This window comes from Carassius gibelio, chromosome B7, assembly GCF_023724105.1.
Source record: "Carassius gibelio isolate Cgi1373 ecotype wild population from Czech Republic chromosome B7, carGib1.2-hapl.c, whole genome shotgun sequence".
NCBI lineage: Eukaryota > Metazoa > Chordata > Actinopteri > Cypriniformes > Cyprinidae > Carassius > Carassius gibelio.
Genome location: NC_068402.1, coordinates 39,736,095 through 39,760,583, shown reverse-complemented (window position 1 = coordinate 39,760,583; position 24,489 = coordinate 39,736,095). Strand labels below are relative to the sequence as shown.

General features: G+C 42.0%; 5 protein-coding genes across 7 annotated transcripts in view; 2 read left to right on the top strand and 3 right to left on the bottom strand.

The window, feature by feature from the left end:
- Positions 1-8,705, top strand: part of LOC127962369 (histone H3-like) — a 931,300-nt gene extending 922,595 nt beyond the window's left edge. The window contains exon 2 of the mRNA XM_052561943.1: positions 8,327-8,705. The gene's annotated coding sequence lies outside the window, so the exon portion shown is untranslated. The remainder of the gene's footprint in view (positions 1-8,326) is intronic.
- LOC127962387 (histone H2B) overlaps positions 1-10,153 on the top strand; it is a 966,021-nt gene extending 955,868 nt beyond the window's left edge. For 2 of the 3 annotated variants that reach the window (XM_052561960.1, XM_052561959.1), the window contains exon 2: positions 9,553-10,144. In XM_052561960.1, coding sequence (XP_052417920.1) covers positions 9,553-9,789 — 237 coding nt within the window. In that variant the 3' untranslated portion in view covers positions 9,790-10,144. Of the gene's footprint in view, positions 1-9,552 lie in introns of all 3 variants that reach the window. The other variant, XM_052561961.1, reaches the window with a different exon arrangement.
- Positions 10,154-19,961: 9,808 nt separating this feature from the next.
- Positions 19,962-21,103, bottom strand: LOC127962608 (histone H3-like). Its single transcript, XM_052562234.1, has 2 exons — positions 21,094-21,103; positions 19,962-20,979 (listed from the first exon to the last, which is right to left on the bottom strand). The coding sequence occupies exons 1-2, from the start codon at positions 21,101-21,103 to the stop codon at positions 20,543-20,545; spliced, it is 447 nt and encodes a 148-aa protein (XP_052418194.1). The 3' UTR covers positions 19,962-20,542.
- Positions 21,104-21,227: 124 nt separating this feature from the next.
- LOC127962379 (histone H2A-like) lies at positions 21,228-22,346 on the bottom strand. The gene has a single exon (XM_052561952.1). It carries the CDS (start codon positions 22,317-22,319, stop codon positions 21,933-21,935), a length of 387 nt encoding a protein of 128 aa, XP_052417912.1. The 5' UTR covers positions 22,320-22,346; the 3' UTR covers positions 21,228-21,932.
- Positions 22,347-22,738: 392 nt separating this feature from the next.
- Positions 22,739-23,824, bottom strand: LOC127962363 (histone H1-like). The gene has a single exon (XM_052561939.1). It carries the CDS (start codon positions 23,762-23,764, stop codon positions 23,144-23,146), a length of 621 nt encoding a protein of 206 aa, XP_052417899.1. The 5' UTR covers positions 23,765-23,824; the 3' UTR covers positions 22,739-23,143.
- Between the last annotated feature and the right edge of the window lie 665 nt (positions 23,825-24,489).

Sequence of the window (24,489 nt, the reverse complement as noted above, 5' to 3'; positions counted from 1 at the left end):
GGAACTTAATAGGTAGCCAGTGCAGAGACTGTAAAATTGGGGTAATATGATCATATTTTCTGGACCTGGTAAGGACTCTAGCTGCTGCATTTTGGACTACCTGTAGCTTTTTTATTGACGAAGCAGGACAACCACCTAGAAGTGCATTACAATAGTCCAGTCATGAATGCGTGAACTAGCTTCTGCATCAGAAACAGATAACATGTTTCGTAGCTTGCCAATGTTTCTAAGATGGAAGAATTGAGTTTTTGTAACATGGAAAATATGATTTTCAAAAGACAAGTTGCTGTGTAATATAACACCCAGATTTCTGACTGTAGAGGAAGTAACAGTACATCCGTCTAGATGCAGATTGTAATCTACAAGATTCTGTGTAGTGTTTTTTGGTCCAATAATTAATATCTCTGTCTTATCCAAATTTAACTGGAGAAATTATTTGTCATCAAATCTTTTAAATTTTTAACACACTCTGTTAGCTTAGATAATTGGGAAGTTTCATCTGGTCTTGTTGAGATATATAGCTGAGTATCATCAGCATAACAGTGGAAGCTTATTTCATATTTTCTAATAATATTACCAAGGGGCAACATGTATAATGAAAATAGAAGGGGACCTAGGATGGATCCTTGTGGCACTCCAAATTTTACTGATGATAAATGAGATGACTCCCCATTTAAGTAAACAAAATGGTAGCGATCGGACAGGTAGGATCTAAACCATCTTAGAGCCTACCATTGAATACCTGTATAGTTTGTAATTGATCTATGAGCATGTCATGATCTAGGGTGTCGAACGCAGCACTAAGATCAAGTAAGACTAGAAATGAGATGCAGCCTTGATCTGACGCAAGCAAGTAGTTTGTAATTTTAACAAGTGCAGTTTCTGTGCTATGGTGGAGCCTGAAAACTGACTGGTGCTCAATTGAGCAGACACAACTTTTTCTAAAATTTTAGACATAAATGGGAGATTTGAAGTAGGCCTATAAATTGCCAGTTCACTAGGATCTAGTTTTGGTTTCTTAATAAGAGGCAACATGCCCGTATTTGATGTTAGTGCCACCTGCTGGCAACAGGAAACGGCATGTTGAAAACTTTTAAAAAGTGCCATTAAATTAATTTTTTTATGAATTTGTGCAATTTGCTTGTTGTTAATAAACATTTAAATTGTTATTCATTGTATTTTATGTTGTTGGGTATCACAAAACGGAATATAATACGAAAAAGTAGATACTATCTGTGGTGTATTTGGGATAATGTGTATATATGCATGATGAGCAGTCATTGGTTCCTATGCCTGGGAAGAGGGTATTTAAATCACGTGATGTGATTTGCACGTGTGAAATGTGATGTAATCAATATGTGATCTGAACACCAGTAAAGTATGTTTGATAGCATTTGGTTGCTGGCCTCGTGAATATATAACATAAATTGGCGACGAGGATGGGATTGAGTACCTGGGTCATGTGATCGATGAAAAAGGGGTGTATCCGACAAAAGACAAGGTAAAAGCTATTCAAGATGCGCCAGCACCATCAAATGTGAAGGAACTACGAGCTTTTTTAGGTTTGGTAAATTATTATGGACGCTTTGTACCACTGTATAGACTGTTGAAAGAACAAACTGCTTGGTGCTGGGGGAAAAAGGAACAAGGTGCTTTTAGTAGATGTAAAGAATTGCTCACCAGTGACAAAGTGCTAGTATACTATGATCCACAACTGCCTTTGACTTTAGCATGTGATGCTTCCGCTTATGGAATTGGTGCGGTGCTTCAGCACATCATGCCAAATGGTGACGAGCATCCCATTGCATATGCTTCACGTACTTTGTCCCCTGCTGAAAAGAAATATTCACAGATTGAGAAGGAAGCTTTGAGTGTGATCTATGGAGTTAAAAAATTCCATCAGTATCTTTGGGGAAGATCTTTTAATTTGATAACTGATCATAGACCATTAGTGACTCTGTTTGGTGAACATAAGCATTTCCCAATGATGGCTGCCGCTCGCATTCAGCGGTGGGCGATAATTTTGTCGGCATATGATTATCATATCATGTATCGCAAGGCAGAAGATCATGGAAATGCAGATGGCTTGTCACGAATTCCATTACCTGAAATTACCGATGTAGGAACAGAAGCCATTTCAGCAAATATCAACACACTTTTGACAAACCATCTTCAAGAAGCTCCTCTAAATGCAGCACAGATTGCCAGAATGACAAGAACAGATCAAGAACTTTCTAAAGTGTTTCGTTATGTCATGGAAGGTTGGCCAATTGAAGTGTCAGATGATTTGAAAGTATTATACGCGAAAAGAGATGAACTGTCAGTAGAACAGGGATGTCTGCTATGGGGCACACGAGTGATTGTACCATTCAAATTTCGAAAATCAGTGTTACAGGAAATTCACTCAGGACACCCTGGCATTGTTAAAATGAAAGCTCTGACTCGTAAATACGTGTGGTGGCCTAAAATTGATACGGATATAGAAAGAGTTTGCAAGGAGTGTCAAATCTGTCAACAAGAACAAAGAATGCCAAGTCACGTCCCTCTTTATCCTTGGGAATTCCCGGGTGAGTGTTGGAAAAGGTTGCATGTGGATTTTGCTGGTCCGTTCTTGAACAACATGTTTATGATCATTGTTGATGCTCATTCTAAATGGTTGGAAGTTTTTCGTATGTCACAGATTACTTCTCAAGCTACTATTACCAGATTGAAGAGATTGTTTTCTGCATATGGATTACCTGAACAAATCGTGACTGATAATGCAACTACTTTTACTTCTTATGAATTCCAAAGATTTGTGAAGCAGAATGGTATTATGCATACCAGAAGTGCACCAAAACACCCAGCAACAAATGGATTGGCAGAAAGATATGTCCAGACGTTCAAGAGGGGTATGAAGCAATTGACTAATGAGCAAATGTGCATTGATGATAGACTATCTTTATTTTTATTGCGCTATCGCACAACTCCTAATTGTACCACAGGTCAGTCACCATCTGATTTATTTTTAAAGAGACACATCCGCACCAGGCTGGACTTCCTGAAACCAAACATTCATGAGACGGTTCGCAGAAAACAGTATTTGCAGAAAAATCAACATGACTATCGGGCAAGAGAGAGATCCTTTGCTGTGGATGATTCTGTTTTCCTGCGAAGTACAGTGGGAGGAGATCCGAAGTGGTTATCTGGAGTGATTACACAACAGACAGGACCTGTTTCGTACAAGGTACGTGATCCAGCATCGGATACTGTGTATAGACGGCATGGTGATCAATTGAGACCACGCACTTCGTCCTCAGAGATTCCAATGCCACCGAATGAAAAGGAGACTGCTCAATCTGCTGAATCTAATGATCAAGCTCAAAATGCTGAACTCAATGATCAAGATTCTGGATTTGCTGGAATTCCAGGTACATTTGACTCTGAGGTACCTTTTGAACTAACAGAACCCCTGATTCCAAGTCCAGGGGGTCTACGTCGCTCTAAACGAACTATTAAATTACCACAGCGTTTTAGAAATTGAGAATTTGAACACATGTGGTGCTTTTGAACTGATAATGTGGTGTATGATTTTAATGGGGGAGGAAATGTGGTGTATTTGGGATAATGTGTATATATGCATGATGAGCAGTCATTGGTTCCTATGCCTGGGAAGAGGGTATTTAAATCACGTGATGTGATTTGCACGTGTGAAATGTGATGTAATCAATATGTGATCTGAACACCAGTAAAGTATGTTTGATAGCATTTGGTTGCTGGCCTCGTGAATATATAACACTATCTTACAGCGGTCTCCTTTCCCCCACAATGCAATGCATCACGTCACGTTGGGGAGAGAATTTACCAAAGCCCGCCTTGAGAGCATTGAGAGTGACTAGAAAGACGAAAGTATTTAAATAACGCAAATTATAGATAAATAGATAAATACATATATATATATATATATATATATATATATATATATATAGATAGATAGATAGATAGATAGATAAATATAGATATAGATAGATAGATAGATTAGATATATAGATAGATAGATAGACAGACAGATAGATAGAGAGATATCAACCGACAGCGACCCAAACGCACTCGGTCCCTACAGCACAAGCTTTCCAGCGCTTTCCATGGGACAGAACCGCCCACACAAGCACCTGCCAAACACAGCGACAGACACGCGGCTAAGTTTGCAACAACATTTGCACCGGAGGAAGAGATAAACGCTTAGAATCTTCCGTATAGCTAGCATGATGCCTTCTATTTCTAGATGACAAAGACAAAGCTTACCAGTACAACGACACTATGACAACGGTTACCGGTACTTATCTGAACTAACGTCATGACCACTGCCACTAAATATAAAGAAAACGTTGATTTTTTTTTTTCACTCGGTTCTACTCAGTGACAGTAAAAAATAAAAAAATAAATAAAAAGGCACGGGCTGGTTCAAAATTATACGGCTGCGGGCCATCATACATGTTGGCTCTTGCCACCTCTTCCTCATCCCAGTCAGTCACTATAGTTCTGATGCTGCGTTCCAGGCAGGTTTTTGAGCTCATAATTACTATTTCATACCACTAATAACCACTTTGTACCATTCCAGGCAAGTTATGCCAAACTTTCTGAGCGCAAGGGATTGTAACTAGATTATTTATTTTATTGCAACGTTACATTGCCCTAAAATCGTTTTTTCAACGTGTACCACTTGCATAAACACTGCATCCATAGGCAGTATTATTCATAGGGGCTGTCATCGTTTTTTCGCGTGCTGTGTGACCTCAGAATTCGGAGTACATCGATCTAGTACAAGACACGAGTTCACGGGTGGGAAGTTATGGGTTTGATTGCCGTTCCAGTGCATTTCACGGGTTTAAGGTTGGAAAAACTAGGGTTACGGGTTGCCTGGAACGCTGCATCATACTAGGCTGAAGCTACCATTCCTCGACTTCTCCCCAACGTGACATCATCACCGAGTTGCGTAAAAAAAAAAACGGTTAATACCAAAAACTTAAAAAATAGGTCTTTAAGACCATTTTTGAGACATTTTAAAAAGGATATACATATCTTGATTAATTTGTGTACCCATTAATCGAAAGTGGTGGTTAACCTGCAACATGGCCTTTAAGTGATAAATACAATGGCAGCATGCTAGAAGGTAACGAGTCTGCTTACAGACAGGAGGTAAAAGAGCTGGCTGTCTCGTGCAGTCTCAACAACCTGGAGCTTAACACGCTCAAAACAGTGGAGATGATCGTGGACTTCAGGAGAAATCCCCCTGCTCTCCCCCCACTCACCATCATGAACAGCACTGTGACTGCAGTGGAGTCATTCAGGTTCCTGGACACCACTGTCTCTCAGGACCTGAAGTGGGACATTCACATTGACTCTATTGTAAAAAAGGCCCAGCAGTTCCTAGGATGGGAAAGTCCACTAAAGGAGGTAGAGCTTTCTCACATTTGGCTCCCGAACTCTGGAATAGCCTTCCTGATAATGTTCGGGGTTCAGACACACTCTCTCTGTTTAAATCTATATTAAAAACGTATCTCTTTCGCCAAGCATTTGAATAATGTATCTTAAATTGTGAGTGTAGCTGCATCTGATCACATGCGCATTTTTATTCTTTAGCTTGGGTTAAACTAATTAATTTTACTTTATTGGATCAGCAGCTATGCTAGTGATGTCTCTATGTGTTTCTCTGTTTTGCCACAGGATCTTCATCCCGTGGTAACTAGGATTTACACAAGCTCCAGTCTGGAATCCAGAACACCTGAGAAGAGATGATGCTGACCCTCAGAGGACCCCAGATGATGCTAACCCTGAATCAACAAACAGAACTAACAAGCATTGCTGCAAGTGTGACTGCATCATAACTATTACTTCTTAATGATATTATTTCTTAATAATAATGTTTAATAATAAACTTAATAATAATGTTTCTTTGCCTGGCTGACTACGTCTTGTATTCATTTTTCTAAAAATCCTGTCATACCACTTTCTACCAAATATTGTAGAAACATAATTTTCTGTAAAGTTGCTTTGTAACAATTTGTATTGTAAAAAGCACTATACAAATAAACTTGAATTGAATTTAGATGATTATAACTGACAATTACGGAAAACCCCAAATTCAGTATCTCAGAAAATTTGAATATTGTAATAATGTTCAGGATTGAGGACAATTCTGTAGGCTACACAATCATGGGGAAGACTGCTGACTTGACAGTTGTCCAAAAGAAGACCATTGACACCTTGCACAAGGAGGGCAAGACACAAAAGGTCATTGCAAAAGAGGCTGGCTGTTCACAGAGCTCTGTGTCCAAGCACATTAATAGAGAGGCGAAGGGAAGGCGAAGATGTGGTAGAAAAAAAGTGTAGAAGCGATAGGGATAACCGCACCCTGGAGAGGATTGTGAAACAAAACACATACAAAAATGTGGGGGAGCTTCACAAAGAGTGGACTGCAACTGGAGTCAGTGCTTCAAGAACCACTACGCACAGACGTATGCAAGACATGTGTTTCAGCTGTCGCATTCCTTGTGTCTAGCCACTCTTGAACAACAGACAGCGTCAGAAGTGTCTAAAGACAAAAAGGACAGGACTGCTGCTGAGTGGTCCACAGTTATGTTCTCTGATGAAAGTAAATTTAGCATTTCCTTTGGAAATCGGGGTCCCAGAGTCTGGAGGAAGAGAGGAGAGGCACACAATCCATGTTGCTTGAGGTCCATGTTGCTTGAGGTGTAAAGTTTCCACAGTCAGTGATGGTTTGGGGTGCCATGCCATCTGCTGGTGTTGGTCCACTTTGTTTTCTGAGGTCCAAGGTCAACGCAGCCGTATACCAGGACATTTTAGAGCACTTCATGCTTCCTGCTGCTGACCAACTTTATGGAGAAGCGGATTTAATTTCCCAACAGGACTTGGCACCTGAAATATATCAGTCTTTCTGTAATGAATGAAAATAATATACAAGTTTCACTTTTTGAATGGAATTAGTGAAATAAATCAACTTTTTGATGATATTCTAATTATATGACCAGCACCTTTAGTATGGTTCAAAAACACTAGAGTACTTACTATAAATTACTCTAGTCTTTTTTGTGGAAGGTATTGCCTTTTTCATGTCTTTTGTGTATTTGATTTCATCAGACGATGTCTCGATTATACATCAGGATTTTTGTGCAGATTAGCATCTTCTTCTTCTTCTTCTTCTTCTTCTTCTTCTTGTTTAATGGCGATTAACTCCAAATGAGCATTATCGGCAAATTATCCTTGGGTGATAAGTCTAAAGTTTAAAACTATTTCCTCTTCCTTCTTTCACAAATGGACCATTAACTATGTTTCCTGGTTGAACCCTACTCTATCATCCCACATGCATCATCATTATTTATCATAATAGAGGTTTCATTGTGCTTCATCCGGCGCTGCGTGTTCAGCTCCTCCGTCCACACTCAGCCCCCATGGCAGGTTCAACATTTCAAGTATATCATATTCTAAATCCCAAACCTGAATCATATATAAACGTAATTATATACATCTGTCTATCCATTAATCCCTTTCCTAAAATATCCTCATTCTTCGTTCTATCCTCTCCATTCTTCAGATGACTGAACAATACATCCCGGAAAATATTATACTTACTACAAATAAATAATACATGAAATAAATTTTCAGATACACACATCACATAATCCATTTTCATGTAGCCCCATTATTGCCAGTGTTGAGTTTAACCCTGTATGTCCCGATCTTAACCTAGACAGGAATACTTCTTCTTTCCTATTTCTTCCCTGACAATGTATCCTCCCTACTGTCTGTGTGATACTATAACACCATCTCCCTGTGCTACTACTGTCCCATCTAATTTGCCACTTATTCATCAACTTTCTCTTTAAAATCGATTTTGCCTCCTTTTTCCCCATAGGTACTTTAACATCCACCTCCGTCTTGTCTAGTGCTTTTTTTTGCTAGTTTATCAGCAACTTCATTACCAGATACCCCAATGTGTGCTGGTACCCAACAGAAATACACCACTATTCCAGCCTCTTTCAGTCGATTAGCATCTTGGAAGAGAGAGCTGGTTAATATAGAAGCAGAAGAAGGAGAAACAAAGGACAGTCATCGTTTCCTGCTCGAACTAGAGGGGGAGGGGTGAGTCATGTGACGCGAAGCTGGTTTCATTTAGGTCCTGTAAACAACTGTAAAAAGGCTCCCTGCAGCACTTGCTATATGTTTGTATTCGTCGTTTGACTGAAACAGAGATCATCTCACCATGTCCGGAAGAGGCAAAGGCGGTAAAGGACTCGGGAAAGGAGGCGCTAAGCGTCATCGTAAGGTGCTGCGCGATAACATCCAGGGAATCACCAAACCCGCCATTCGTCGTCTAGCTCGCCGCGGCGGAGTCAAGCGCATCTCCGGTCTGATCTACGAGGAGACCCGCGGTGTGCTGAAGGTGTTCCTGGAGAACGTTATCCGCGACGCCGTCACCTACACCGAGCACGCCAAGAGAAAGACCGTCACCGCCATGGACGTTGTGTACGCGCTCAAACGACAGGGACGCACCTTGTACGGCTTCGGAGGATAAACCGCTTCAGATCCGAGAAGAAACCCAACGGCTCTTTTAAGAGCCACCCACACTCTCACTGAAAGAGATTGCGTTGCTCATTTTTGCTTCACATCGAGAACTTTTCCTTAAAATAAAGGAAGAAATTATAGCATGAAGCTTGTTTATTTTTTCAGCGTCTGTTTAAAAAGATGGCAACTGATTTAAGGGTTTAAACCGTAACGTTACATACGTTGAAGTATACGATCAGTATTGTGCAGAAGATAAAGGCCAATGTTATATTTCCCGCAAAGAGGCTCCTTTTTAAAATTTCAGTGAACTAGCAACAGAGACCCAGGTTATCAAGTCAAGACACCTTTATTTATATAGCGTTTTTGACGATGCGGATTATGTCAAAGCAGCTTTAATTACAGTATTAAATATGAAAACGGTGTCATTAATGCCAACGGACAATAGTAAACGTAAAAACTAAATGCTCTGTGTTTTTTTTTTTTCCTCCGTAATTTCCTTAATAGATTTACAATGTTTTAAAATGTGTGCGTGATATTTATCTAGAACTATTTATTTTCTTAACATGTTACTATAAAAACAGCGGGAAATGAAACAAAGGAAACCCAGTCGGGTGGGTGTCGTTCAAACATGGAGTGATGGGTGGAGCTATAATTTAAGGTCCCGTGATTGGCTCTCGTTCCAGTTCAGTAACGCCTTGAATGATCCAATTAAATACAAGTTTATGGGTCTGACCAATGACAACTCGGAATCACGAGGTCCCACAGAATTAGCATAGACGAGTGAATAAAAAGCCCTGTATGATTTCAGTCCGCTACTGATTTCTGAGAGATTGAATCGGAAACATCATCATGCCCGAACCAGCGAAGTCCGCGCCGAAGAAAGGCTCCAAGAAGGCCGTCACCAAGACCGCAGCGAAAGGAGGAAAGAAGCGCAGAAAGTCCAGGAAGGAGAGCTACGCCATCTACGTGTACAAAGTGCTGAAGCAGGTTCATCCTGACACCGGCATCTCTTCGAAGGCGATGGGCATCATGAACTCTTTCGTCAACGACATCTTCGAGCGCATCGCCGGTGAGTCGTCTCGTCTCGCTCACTACAACAAGCGCTCCACCATCACTTCCCGAGAGATCCAGACCGCCGTGCGTCTGCTGCTGCCCGGGGAGCTGGCCAAACACGCCGTGTCCGAGGGCACCAAGGCCGTCACCAAGTACACCAGCTCCAAGTAGAGCAGTCCGACCCCGAGACACACCCCAAAGGCTCTTTTAAGAGCCACCCATCCACTCACTCGAAGAGCTTCTTATTTTAAAGTTAAAACCATAGGTTACGTGAAGATGTAAATTTGAGCCGTTTACCGCTACTTTCGAGGGCCATATTGTACAGAAATATCCACTTGTGTCATAGCGAGTCTTCTAGTTTTCTTCCATTCAGACCACATTACTGGATTACATCTACACTTGTCTCTTGGTTTCTAACGCTTAAACCACTTATTATATTACATTTCGATTTTATCAATGTATCTAAATGATGGGTTATTTATTTATTGCGATTATTATTAAGACCCCATGCACCATTTTTATGGTACTGCTGTTGCCTTTATCAATATTACAAGGTTTTATGCAGTGTGTTTTTTTTGTTTTTTTTTTTGCTGACATTCTTATCGTAGATTGTTATAAATACATAATTTTATTATTATTATTTAATTTTTTGACTGTGAGATAAAGCACTTTCCTTTTGTTCATAGCTGTGAGGACGAGCGGTTTTGTGGTGGTTGGAATTCTTTTCAAATTAATTCAAACAAAATTAAACAAAAACTTTGAAGCCCAATATCTCCAAACTACTCTGAATGCAGATAGAACAATATAATTGTCTTTTGCATAGTTTTTTATGAAGTCCACAACTCTGTTGATATCCTCAGGGCCGATGAACCTGGCTGGTGGACGTGGCAGTGAGTGTTTCTTTCTTAAACGTGGTCTTGCCCCTTTCTCTTCAAAGTGCTTGACTATATCAGCCAGGGTGTCTCTGCCAATAACAATAGGTAGAAATGGGAAGGTCTAGACATGGACTAAACATGAGATAACGTGTACGTGTTCTTAGAATGAACACAAAACGACAAATTTTGATGTTTATGGAGACTCATCCCATAAGAAACAGAAAAGTATTCTTGCAGATCTCGATGCCTCCAATGAAATAAGTAGTTCGGGCACACTTTCTCTTTGTTGGGGTCTTCTTTGTTGATGTAACCATCTCCAAAGTTTGCACTGTGCGTCTATTTGCCTCTAAATGTCCAATAATTCGCATGTCCTGCCACTCTAAAGAATCCAGCCGTATGTCGTACATAATGTCTGGAGAAAGCTTCTGGCTACAGGACTGTCTCCCATGCAGAGAGTTATCTTTTCTCCTCGTGTAGCATTTACAGTCAAAGTTACGGATTTTCCCCATTTCTCTGTCTTTATCCCCATCAAATGTTACTATCGATATAGCGTCTGATATCTTACGGTCCAACTCGTCTGACACCAGTCCGATACATTCTTCCTCGTCTTCATCTTCGCTCAGTTGTAGATTAGGGATATTATACAGTCTTCTTATGCTGCTTTCATCGTCGCTCAGATCGTCTTCAGAATCAGTGTCGAAGAAGTACTTCAAAACATTGCTCTTCTGCGATCATCTTTGCGGCGTCCATCTTCATTGAATTTTGATATCAGCTAGAGCCGGCCAGAGCGCTGCATAATAAGTAGCCACGCTTCCCTCGGAGGGCGGGTGCAATAACAAACAACATATCATTTCGAGTGAAAAAAGTAAGAGAAAATCCAAAAAAGTCAAAGGTACAAGACTGTGTACATATTTTCATTTCGAGCGCAGGAACTACTCATCCCATAAACCACCGCGCCTCACTGAATTCGACTGAAGCCACACAGCCGCGACCGAGCCTTTTGAGCGACTTCCAAATCTGACGACGGCCGCGCGAACTTTTTCCTCCAGTGTATTTTATATTATATAGTGAATGTGCAGTAATAGCAGTTCTTTCAGTATTAATCGTGTAAATAAATAGTGTTTTATATAGGTATTGTGTATTGATTTTTTTATATTTATCATCGTGTATTTTATATATTGTGTGCGCGTTTGAAAGCGGTTAACAACAACCACAGCAACATGCAGTGCTTTGTACCTGACTGCAATCACCGCTCAGTAGTCAACACATGTCGTTGCCATTACACAAATGTTCAGTAAATGGACAAAACGGTATGCCTAGGCTAAATATTGTTTTGACAGTGGCATCATAAAATGCATGATTTGACTCATACCATATGAAGGCTACAGTAGTGGACGATAATGCTAATGTTACCAACCTCCCTGCAAGACTCACCAAAACTTTGTAGGTCTTGTCCCTCATGCTGGCCCTTCCAAAACCCACAAGCTGACCCTCGGACACGCTACACTCAACTACCTTTACATGACCCTATCTAAAGTGGTTATCACCCATTTGAACACTTGTTTTCCTCCTTGAAAAAAGCAATCATTCCAGCCAAGGAGCACACGATTGCACTGATAAGTCTACCTTGCAAAAAGACGCAACACAGGTTTTTATTTTATTTTTTTATTAATGATCTTCAGTTTTCACGGACCTTCGCAGGGTTTAACCAGACATTTACACGAGCTCCACCAATCAGATGCATCACTGTGGGATTGTGGGTAATGAAGTACTTATCCAAGACATCGCGAATAAAACGCATTTATCTCAAAACAAGGTTAGTGCCCCATGAACTTTTGGCGTTTATATAAACATATACTATCGCTTAGTACAGCCGTAGCTGTTTTTAAGTCTACCATGTATGGTTACGTTTTTATGGCTTATTTCCCAAAAGTCAATGCAGAAGTTGCATTGAATTTTTACTTCCGGTGTTACGGTTTCACTGGTTACCGTGTTATCTGGTGACCAACTTCCTGTTTAGGTCTCCGCTGCAGATGTGCTGGAACGACGGCAGCAGATTCGCCGATTCTGAAAGCACAAACTGACGTGATATCAAGTGCCTAATAAACGCAGACTTGCTCATTGCATGATTTTGATATTCTTGCAGAGATAACAAGTTATAGGTATGATCGCCCGTAGCGGCTGAAGTAAGTAGGATAAACAAAAAAATAAAATAAAGTAAATCTGTGTTGGTACGGGTTTCGAACACGCGCTAAAAGAAGACGCGCCGCGAGACGACGCTCACGAACCACCGAGCCATTATTTTGTTAACTTTAACATTATTCTTCACCGAGCCAATATTTTGTTAACTTTAACATTATTCTTCAAACGCAATTTATGTAAAATGGTGGTTTATAATAATTATGGGAGAAATAATTATTAGACCATTAATTATTTGATTAGCCCCATAAAACCTACGGTCTTATTTGGGGGTCATCTAATTCGTGACGATGTATTCATACATTTTATTCATTAAAATTATTAATTTTACCATGGTGAACATGCCAAGGTAACAGTTGCTGCACGACCAGTTTGAAAGTTCTGCACGACTGCCGCTAGAGGGAGAAATATGACAATCGTGTCCAAATGTCGTGTGCCATGGAATGTGGCTTAAAGTTTGTTAAATGAGGTTATGACGTAGTTCTGTTGGATGATGATGCCAATTTTTACCACGAAGCCAAGGCTTTTTCCCATAGTCGTCATCCACACTGAAATGTCCAAAGATATTATCTGCCTTACCGTGCATGTTTAAACCTCACACAGACATAAGTTTCATGCAACTATTCTGGCAGGATCAATTTATTTAGGGATATATTTCACCATTTACTGGCGTGATCGCTTAGAATTTATCTAATAAACCACTACCCTCGTTTTGCCGCAGGACAGCAAGTGTGAGTAAAAATTGTTGTCTTTCTAGGTCTATAATATGAAAAGCATGCACGTAAATATCTTTAGAAACTGCTTGGAAGTGAATAGCACATAACCGCAATTAACGTTATTGCCATAATCCTGTCTATAGGTATGTTTTACAAGACTATGATGTTCATTGATTTCAGAAGCCTCTGTTTCCAAAGTCTATACTACCATGTGAAACCAGTGTTCCAAATGTATCCGTTTTGGAGGCTGCTTAAAAAGGCTGGAAGGCCAAAACAAGAGGAATGATGCTTTTCCAACAGGAACGTACTAATGTTGACAAAGGCTTAAGGAATTGTCAAAGTAGGCAACCAATCGCTAAGCTGGCAACACAGTAGGCTACGCATTAATTTTTTAGGTTGCCCCATCAAATGTTACTAACCTGTCTACTCTTCCCACAGCCAAGGGGGGGGAAGATGGGCCTAGTGGTTAGAGAGTTTGACCCCTAACCCTAGGGTCATGTGTTCGAATCTCGGGCTGGCAATACCATGACCGTGGTGTCCTTGAGCAAGGCACCGAACCCCCAACTGCTCCCCGGGCGCTGCAGCATAAATGGTTGCCCACTGCTCCGGGTGTGTGTTCATGGCGTGTGTGTTCACTGCTGTATGTGTGCACTTGGATGGGTTAGCAAGCCCTGCAGGCGGCCAAAGCAGCTATCTCTCCTCTTCTTCTCATGCTCCCCTTTACTTATCTGTTTTCCGTATCTCCTCACTGCCGCAGTAGTGTCTGCTCCCGCAGGAGCCTTTTCTGTATCTCCTCAAAAAAAAAAAAAAAAAATCCTTTTTCATCATTCAATGGGTCGTTGGTTCTCTTCTGGCAAAAGTCGACATCACCTCCGCTTCCAAGTTATGCCCATCCATCCTAGGTGGTGGTGATAGTATTACGTATCGATTATAGTCAAGACGATATTAGACTCATTCTCCTATTATTTTATTTTATTATCATTATTAGGCGGCCACTATAATTCAGCTACCAAACTGCTCCGTTATTTCATTTCACGCTTACCCGTGCTTGCAAAGATGATTCGAGCCTGTAGGCGATGAAGAAGTCTCAATCCACAAACAGACGTACATCGTCTGCAGATACAAGTATTTCATTGCACTGTAACAAGTAAACTGGGGTGCGCAATATTTTAACAAGCCTCACTAACTAAGTTTAATGCCTCAGTTTTGTTAGAATGTATCTCATTCTTTTGTTTCTGTGGTGTTGTGTCGGTCTCATCATGAGGCGCATGGTCCGGAGCGCGTACGACCAATGCATCAGTTTCAACTAAACCTTACTCCAAATATATTTACCGGTTTAGAATACTATATTTAACATGTTCGTTTATGTCCATATTAGGGTTTAATTGTTAAACTTTAAATGAAATCCTCTATTGTTTCACCATTGACCGATTTCCAGATCATTTAGATAGATAACTTCCGTGTGCAGATGCGGCAAATTTTTCACAAGACAAGCGAGATGACCGTAGTACCCGATTACATGAACTAGCTGTTTTAATTATAATAATTTCATATTTAACATCAGTTTATCAGTGCATCTGACAGTATATTCTTTTAGACTATCGGTGATTCCATAGGCTCTCTTTCTTTCACCCGCATGATTTAAAACAGCAAAAAGTCATGCCATGACAAGAACAGAGTCTCTCTCTTCCTCCACCCAAGCACGATTACATACGTATACGTATCGTCGATCTCACGCACTGACAAGATGATGATTGACAATGGCCATATCGCTGATTAATGGCACTCATCTGAGGTACACTGGCACAGGAAATTCTATATTTATTTTGTACACTTAATTTTTCAAATACAATGACTGCACCAAGATTTTCTGACTTTATATCGGAAGCAGCTCATTGGATTCGTTAAACAATTATGCAGTAATCCTCATAGCATCTACCCTTTAGACAACCAAATTGTTCTTAGTATTGAACCCCTGTCAGGCACTGCAAGATCAGCAGCCCAAAAAGGCCTCTCCAAACAGCAGATACAAACTCTAGGGAGATGGTCTTCAGAAGCTTACCAAAGTTATTTCAGAACTAATCAGTTTCATATTAAAGAAGCCCACCAAACCCTTATCGGTCACCAAAAAAAAAAAAAAAAAAAAAAAACCTCCTTCACTGTCTGGCCATATACTGGCCATTCAACTTTACCTTTCCGTCTTACGTTCGGGGAGGCTTTCCCGTCTGATGCCGCGAGTAATTACCTCCCATCAGACGTCGGTGAGAGCCTCCCGCCTAGACCACATTACTTTTCCTTTCTAAGGTCGGCGAGACTTACCCATTCGACACCGTGAGTATTGAGCTCCCGTCAGATGGTTGCGAAGTCTCCCGGCCAGACAACTTTTTTCATCCTTTGGTCTAAAAGGCTTACCCATCCGATGCCGTCAGTATTAAGCTCCCTCGGGATGCTGGCGCGAGCCTCCAGGCCACACACCCTTACCTTTTTCTCCTACAGTCAGCGAGGCTTATCCGTTCGATGCCTTGAGTATTGAGCTCCCATCGGACGTCGGCGAGAGCCTCCCGTCTAGACAACCTTACCTTTTCCTTTCTACAGTTGGCGAGACTTATCCCTTCGTTGCCGTGAGTATTGATCTCCCGTTGGGTGTTGCAAGAGTCCTCTTTGTCGGCAGCCCAAAGCTGTTTATCTGCTCAAACAGAGAGGACTTACACGTCCGTCGTCCTGAGTCTTGATCTCCAGTCGGAGGCTTTATGGGTCCTCTCGGTTAGGTATCTGCCCTGGTTGCCCACTGACTAGCAGGGGCTCATTAGCCAGTAGGGCCCGTACGCCAACACCGTGACCTATTCCGGGCGAGACAACTCGGGCCCTCCTGGTCGGCCAATCCAATCACGTCGCTCCTCCACTATCGGCCGGTGGGGCTCATCCGTTCCAATGCAGTGAGGTGCTCCGGTTGTGCAACGGCTTGAACCCCCCCGACCGGCCACCCTAAATCACATAGTCCGACACAAGCGGCCGGTGGTGCCTATTTCTCCAATAGGTAAAGTTGCAATCACTGGAGTACATATAGGCCCTTCCGACCTGCTTTAAAAAAAAAAAAAAAAAAAAAAATCAGTCCCCGCCAGATGTCAAGCTATTGTGGGGGGTCCTTAGTCTGGCGGCCGTCCTTTCCGCTATTGCTTTTTGGGGGGTACTCTAGGTTCGGGCCATTCCCGAGCTCGGAGCCCCTTCCCCGGACAGCACGCCAAATATGCACTATAATACTTCAGCTAATTATATGTAAGTGTGAACTCGTGAAATGCAGTTTCATAACAAGGTTCGGGAGGAGCAGGTCAGATACTTAGCCTAATTAACACAGGTGGAGCCACTTAATATAATCAACCTTAGGGTATAAATACAGCTGAATTAGCCTACCTGTCTCCATTGATGGTTTGTCAGCATCCCCCCTCCATCCCCATCTCCTCCACTAGAGTTAATTTTACACTTTTACATATACGGGGGGGTACTCTAGGTTCGGGCCTTTCCCGAGCTCGGAGCCCCTTCCCCGGACAGCACGCCAAATATGCACTATAATACTTCAGCTAATTATATGTAAGTGTGAACTTGTGAAAATGTCTTATGTGCTTATTCTGTCACAGCTTTGACGCCAAGAGACCAGCTGTGGTGCTTGCAAAAACTCACCGTGATGCACTACCTGTCGAAAATCAGCTACTGCGCGACGGAGCAGATCTGCCCCCTATCGATGGTCTTCCTGTCCTGGGCCCAACTGGACTGAACATTGACAGACAGACCTATCTGTATGAAAAAATCAGGCCATTCTGTGCTGACGAGGCAAGAGACGTCACATGCCCAGCGCCAAGGGTCACATCACAGAAGAGACCACAGAAGAGGATGCGAATGTCATTTCATTGGACATTGAAAGTGCTTGAATTTATTTTGTGCAAGAAGTTTTCTGGAAGAAATTCCATATTATTCTCTCCGGTCCGATAATGTGTTATTTCGCCAACACTTCGTGTATGGAGCCAGAAGAGTCTCAATAAAAATAAATGCACACACTACAGTCACATATGCACACACAGGATTCATAGATGCACACACATGATTCATAAATACACACACAAGATGCACAAATGCGCACAAAATTCAGAAATACACACACAATTCAGAAATGCAAACAACATTTACAAATGCACTCAAGATTCACAAATGCACAGGACACGATTCACAAATGCACAGGACAAGATTCAGAAATGTATTTCTGATGCACACACACATATATCTTGATTCACAAACTGCTTGCGGTCTGTGAACTTCACTGCATTTGTGTGTGAATTTTGAGACTCCCCTGACTTGGCTCGACACACAAATGCTTTTTTTTAAACAGGGAATGATCAGCAACCAATCAGATATCTCGCTTCTTTTAGCCAATCATAAGAATGCACCCCACGTGGGGGGATTGTTTACTTATAAGCCAATCTCATGAACGTGTTCACACAGCAATTGTATTAAATTGTATGAAAATACAGATGTTTAGATTACAATTCAGGTTTATTTTTTATTATTTTTTACTAAATATAAATTTAAAAATGTCTCAATACATATAGCCCAGTGACTGCAGAAAAAAAGTTAACCATGGATTCATAAATTTGCAATAGGCAATTATTTCATTTTATTGAAATATTTTAATGAAAGTAAAAAAAAAAATGTTTAAACCTTTTTGAATATTTAAATATATCTAAATATTCTTTTGGATGCAATATAGAAGTCACTTTAATTATAATATTCAGTCCCTACATGAAGAGAGAGTCAGTGGTCCGCTGCGAGAGGAAAGTGGCTCTCTGGCTGTCGTTCGCTTAGGAAAGTGAGTTGATCGCTGCGTGAGGAAAGTGAATCGTTCGCTCAACTTCGCTGCTTGAGGAAAGTGAATCGTTCGCTGAGGAAAGTGAGTCGCTCGCTGGGTGAGGAAAGTGAGTCGTTCGCTGCGTGACTCGTGAGGAAAGTGAATCGTTCGCTGAGGAAAGTGAGTCGCTCGCTGGGTGAGGAAAGTGAGTCGTTCGCTGCGTGACTCGTGAGGAAAGTGAATCGTTCGCTGAGGAAAGTGAGTCGTTCGCTGCGTGACTCGTGAGGAAAGTGAGTCGCTCGCTGGGTGAGGAAAGTGAGTTGTTCGCTGCGTGACTCGTGAGGAAAGTGAATCGTTCGCTGAGGAAAGTGAGTCGCTCGCTGGGTGAGGAAAGTGAGTCGTTCGCTGCGTGACTCGTGAGGAAAGTGAATCGTTCGCTGAGGAAAGTGAGTCGTTCGCTGCGTGACTCGTGAGGAAAGTGAGTCGCTCGCTGGGTGAGGAAAGTGAGTCGTTCGCTGCGTGACTCGTGAGGAAAGTGAATCGTTCGCTGAGGAAAGTGAGTCGCTCGCTGGGTGAGGAAAGTGAGTCGTTCGCTGCGTGACTCGTGAGGAAAGTGAATCGTTCGCTGAGGAAAGTGAGTCGTTCGCTGCGTGACTCGTGAGGAAAGTGAGTCGCTCGCTGGGTGAGGAAAGTGAGTCGTTCGCTGCGTGACTCGTGAGGAAAGTGAGTCGTTCGCTGCGCAAAGTGGGTCGCTGGCTGCGCAAAGTGAGTCGCCGGCTGTGTGAGGTAAGTGAGTCGTTCGCTGAGGAAAGTGAGTCGTTCGCTGCGTGAGGAAAGTGAGTCGTTCGCTGATTGGCTTATAAGTAAACAATCCCCCACGTGGGGTGCATTCTTGTGATTGGCTAAAACAAGGGAGATATCTGATTGGTTGCAGATCATTCCCTGTTTAAAAAAAGGCATTTGTGTGTCGAGCCAAGTCAAGGGAGTCTCAAAATTCACACACAAATGCAGTGAAGTTCACAGACCGCAAGCAGTTTGTAAATCAAGATATATGTGTGTGTGCATCAGAAATACATTTCTGAATCTTGTCCTGTGCATTTGTGAATCTTGAGTGCATTTGTAAATGTTGTTTGCATTTCTAAATTGTGTGTGTATTTCTGATTTTTGTGTGCATTTCTGAATTTTGTATGCATTTGTGAATCTTCTGTGCTTTTTAAATTTTGTGTGTGCATTTGTGAATTTTTTGTGCATTTGTGTATCCTGTGTGTGTATTTATGAATTATGTGTGTGCATGTATGAATCCTATGTGTGCATATGTGACTGTAGTGTGTGCATTTATCTTTATTGAGACTCTTCTGGCTCCATATTCGTGGACTATGCATGATTTACATTAGTTACTTGCATTTACGTGTTGCGTTAAGTGTTTCCCACGTGAGGTAATCTGTCAGAGAAAAGAACAGAATCAGAGATAAAACATTTTATTATAGAAAATTGTACTTTGCATATTATACTATAAAAACATATAATTATAGTTGATTTTAGTTTATCATAGTTGATCATAACTAGAGATGAAATGGCATGAAAATTTTATTTCATGATTATAATGACCAAAATGATCACGGTTATCACAGAATCCTGTTCAAAAAGTCCTCACATATTTCAGCCTCTAAATCGTTTTTATAAAAGTCAAAAAAGATAAATTACTGACATTTACAATGCACATTCTCCTTTATTATTAGTAGTATGCAGTGGGATTTTTCCCATTGTGTGTGTCGTTGCTATGCAAGCATGCAGCTTTACAGGGGGTACGGCTTATCTAAATGAGATGTAAATGAGCCCTATTGTCAATCCCAGCAGATGAGAACTGCACAATGTTTAGAGGCCATTTTTCACCATTTTGAGATTCTTTGAGTGCCTACCTTCAAATGGCCACAACTTCTCCAAATATTATCAGATTTCCATCGTTGGAAAGCTTGGAGATTACACTTTTAGAATCTGTGAATAACTCAAAATCCCCCAGAACCGACTTGTGTCCCTACTTTCAGTGTTAGGTCACATATTAAAAAGATCATATTTACACATTCATGTATTTGTCAGATGCTTTGACTTGCAGATCATCGTTGTTGTAGTAATGAGATATTAGAATTAATAAAACTCAGGAAATATGAAACTATGAAAGCAGTATTACTTCCTATCGGTTCTTTTTGGTATAAGCATCATTACAGTGGAAACGGTCTCGTTCAGTGCGGTGTGTGTGGCTCTTAAAAGAGCCTTTGGGGTGTTTGTCAGCGGCGGGTTTAAGCGCGCTCTCCGCGGATGCGGCGGGCCAGCTGGATGTCTTTGGGCATGATGGTGACTCTCTTGGCGTGGATGGCGCACAGGTTGGTGTCCTCGAACAGACCGACCAGATAAGCCTCGCTGGACTCCTGCAGGGCCATGACAGCGGAGCTCTGGAAGCGCAGGTCCGTCTTGAAATCCTGAGCGATCTCTCGCACCAGACGCTGGAAAGGCAGTTTGCGGATCAGCAGCTCGGTGGACTTCTGATAGCGGCGGATCTCTCGGAGAGCCACGGTCCCGGGCCTGTAACGGTGGGGCTTCTTGACGCCGCCGGTGGCTGGGGCGCTCTTCCGGGCGGCTTTAGTAGCGAGTTGCTTCCTCGGGGCTTTGCCACCGGTGGATTTACGAGCGGTCTGCTTGGTTCTTGCCATCGCTGCGATCAACTTCTCTCTCCGTTCTGAGCACGTAGAAAATGCTCTTTTGTCTCATGCGTCTGGTTTTAAAGCATCATACGGTCACGAGCTTATGGCGTCAGTAGGGTGCAGAGGCTTGTGATTGGCTGATGTGTGACCTCTGCCCATGACTGCTAGCCAATGACTGCGCCGCTTCTGTGTTCAAACGGGGCTGTCTGTGTTTCCCGCTCAAAATGCTTTGTTTCTGTTTAGTACTTTACGCATCATTCATTTATATATTAATTCAACTTTATTTTCAGAATCAAGGTCTCTCAGCAAAACATAAAATACGGTTACAATAAAATAAAAAACACTTTCTCATTGGTAAATGATTTAAGTTTTGACAACAGCATCATAATAGCATTCTGTGAATCATCCAACAGAGAATAAATGTATAATTAAAGCCTGAAAGCATCGTACTTTATCCTTACACAACAGATCACATACTCTGCTCCATCTTGTGTTTTCAGCAGGATCCTCACACAGTCATTGTAAGCATCCTGAAACTTTCACGGAACTCTCTTTTAAACCTAACCACAAGGCAGCAGTATAAAATTTTTTACAATATAACAGTCTTTTTTTATATATTTTATTATATTTTTAATACTTAATTTTGACGAGCGATCAAAAGCATCGATACATCTAGTTATGACTTTTGTACAGTTCTACACCTTCCTTCATAGACTTCAAGCCAAGCTGACTATTATCAAGATAAACACCTTGCATGATTATTTCCAGAACCTTTGACACACTAGCAAAATAAATTGGATTTACACCATTCACGTTTGATAAACGTCCAATTAAAACAATCAAGGACGTAAGTGAACGTATATATATTTATTTCAAGTAGTCTGCATGGTGTATCATGAACGAAAACGAAAGTAAATCGCTCTCTGTCAGATGAAGTGAGTGGCTCTTAAAAGAGCCTTTGTGTTGGAGAAGCAGAGCGGACTCTGGTTTACTTGGCTTTGGCGGGTTTCTCGGTCTTCTTGGGCAGCAGCACGGCCTGGATGTTGGGCAGCACGCCGCCCTGAGCGATGGTCACTCGACCCAAGAGTTTGTTGAGCTCCTCATCATTGCGCACCGCCAGCTGCAGGTGACGGGGAATGATTCGGGTCTTCTTGTTGTCTCTCGCGGCGTTTCCAGCCAACTCTAGGATCTCAGCGGTCAGATACTCGAGCACAGCCGCCAGATAGACGGGAGCTCCGGCACCGACGCGCTCTGCGTAGTTCCCTTTACGGAGAAGTCTGTGAACACGACCGACGGGGAACTGCAGCCCTGCTCTGGAGGAGCGAGTCTTGGCCTTCGCTCTCGCTTTGCCCCCGGTTTTGCCTCTTCCGCTCATCTTCGATTACAAGATACTTGAACTTTAGTAAAGAAAAGAAATAATAACTTAATGATGTCCGTTGTTCTGCTTTTAAAAGCGCGTGACAGTCGCCCATTGGTTTAGACCTTGTAAGATTTTAAACAAATCACTGAACTTCCCTCCAACATCCACCGACAAAGCCACGCCTCCACATCTGCGCGCGGACTGTACAGCATTTCAAAACAATATATTTTTTTTTGCACACATATATATATATATATATATGTGTGTGTGTGTGTGTGTGTGTGTGTGTGTGTGTGTGTGTGTGTGTGTGTGTGTGCAAAAAAAAATTATTTTGTTTTCCAACTTAATTAAATTGAGATTGCTGATCCATTAATAAATTAATATATTAATAAACGTAAATAACTTTTTTTCTAAATGCAGTCAACATGTAAAACATTTCCAGTCATGTAGACTCAGATGCAGTCTTATAATAATTACTTACATTTGCATTTAGCAGATGCTTTTATCCAATTTGACTTACAAAAGAAGAGAATGGAAGCAATCAAAATCATCAAAAGAGGAATGACATACGTCTCAGTTATCTTAACACAGTACATATAGAAAGGTAATTTATTTATTTTACATTTTTATTTTAACGCTAAGAAAAAAAATAATAATAATCAGAGCCAGCTAGTGTTAAAAGGGCCTATTGGTATTGTTATATTGTAAAATAAGTATTAAAAAAACAGACAAGTATACACAATTTTTTGAAAGGCTAGTGCAGGCCTTTCTTTTTGCTCTTTCTTCAGAGTTTGTGGGTGGCTCTGAAAAGAGCCGTTGGGGAAGAAAACAGAAGAGATTTATTTCTTCTTGGGAGCTGCCTTTTTAGGCTTGGCAGCTTTAGGCTTTGCCGTCTTGGGTTTGGCGGTCTTGGCCTTTTTGGGGCTCTTGGCTGCTTTTTTGGGCGCCGCGGGCTTCTTCGCTTTCTTGGGGCTCTTCGTCGCCTTCTTGGGGCTCTTTGTGGCCTTCTTAGCGGCGGCGGGTTTCTTGGCCTTCTTGGGGGATTTCTTAGCGGCGGGCTTCTTTGCAGCTGCGCTCTTGGGCTTCTTGGCAACAGCGGGTTTCTTGGCCGCGGGCTTCTTGGCTTTAGGAGCCGCTTTCTTCTTGGTCTCGGTCTGCTTCTTGCTGATCTTGAAGGAGCCGGAGGCGCCGGTCCCTTTGACCTGCAGCAGGGCGCCTTTAGTCACCAGGCTCTTGAGGGCGAGCTTGACGCGGGAGTTGTTCTTCTCCACGTCGTATCCGCCGGCGGCGAGAGCTTTCTTCAGGGCGGCGAGGGACACTCCGCTCCTCTCCTTGGACGCGGACACGGCTTTGAGGATCAGCTCACTGACGCCGGGACCTGCTTTCTTGGCTTTGGCGGCGGACTTCTTCTTGGGCGCTTTGGCCGGCGGAGCGGCGGCTGCTGGAGCGGTTTCTGCCATTTCTCGGAGCGGAATCACAGTCTTTCAAACACTGAGTTCAATGAGTGTCGCTCGAGCAGCGCCGCGCTCTTAAACAACACATGAGAACCTTATAGACTCAACCCGCCCGCTCGCTGTCTGCGCGCCTCCGAGAGCCGCTCGCGCTTGTGTTTTCTTCTCCTACATTTAGGGGCAAAACTCGAGTGTTAAAATAGTTTAGCGCAGTAGAAACAAAGTCAGCATCAAGCAGAGGTCCTTGGCTTTCTGTGGAGACTAAAACCCGCGGCGAGGAAATGTTGGTTTCGCCCCGGTCAGATCAAACTCGAGGCGAGCATCAGCCACGGAACAGAGCCGAGTGTAAATCTAATGCTTTATTTAAGTGTTAAAGGTTGAAGAAAGACCGAAATAGTCCTCTGTGTGTTTCAGAAACAGTTCGAGAGTGGTTTAATTGAAGAAGCATCAGTGAGTGTGATGTGCAGTGTTTGATACAGCTTTAGTTTTGTGCAGCTTGAAGCACACACAGGTCCGGGGCTCCTCATCCTTTATTTAGCCGATAGACTACATGAAATACTAATATGAGAGATATTTTTCATTACATTAACAACAACAATTGTTATAATAATGTATATCTGATCACTTATGTATTCTTTCGGTAAATGCATCTTAATGACTGATGTATAAAGTGAGCTGTAAGAAGGTTATTTTTCTTAAATCGTTTCCGTCACATGGAAAGACTCCATCCTTTA

Coding starts and splice junctions, on each gene's coding strand:
- LOC127962379 (XM_052561952.1), bottom strand. CDS start 22,319: ATGAGCGGAAGAGGCAAAACCGGGGGCAAAGCGAGAGCGAAGGCCAAG.
- LOC127962363 (XM_052561939.1), bottom strand. CDS start 23,764: ATGGCAGAAACCGCTCCAGCAGCCGCCGCTCCGCCGGCCAAAGCGCCC.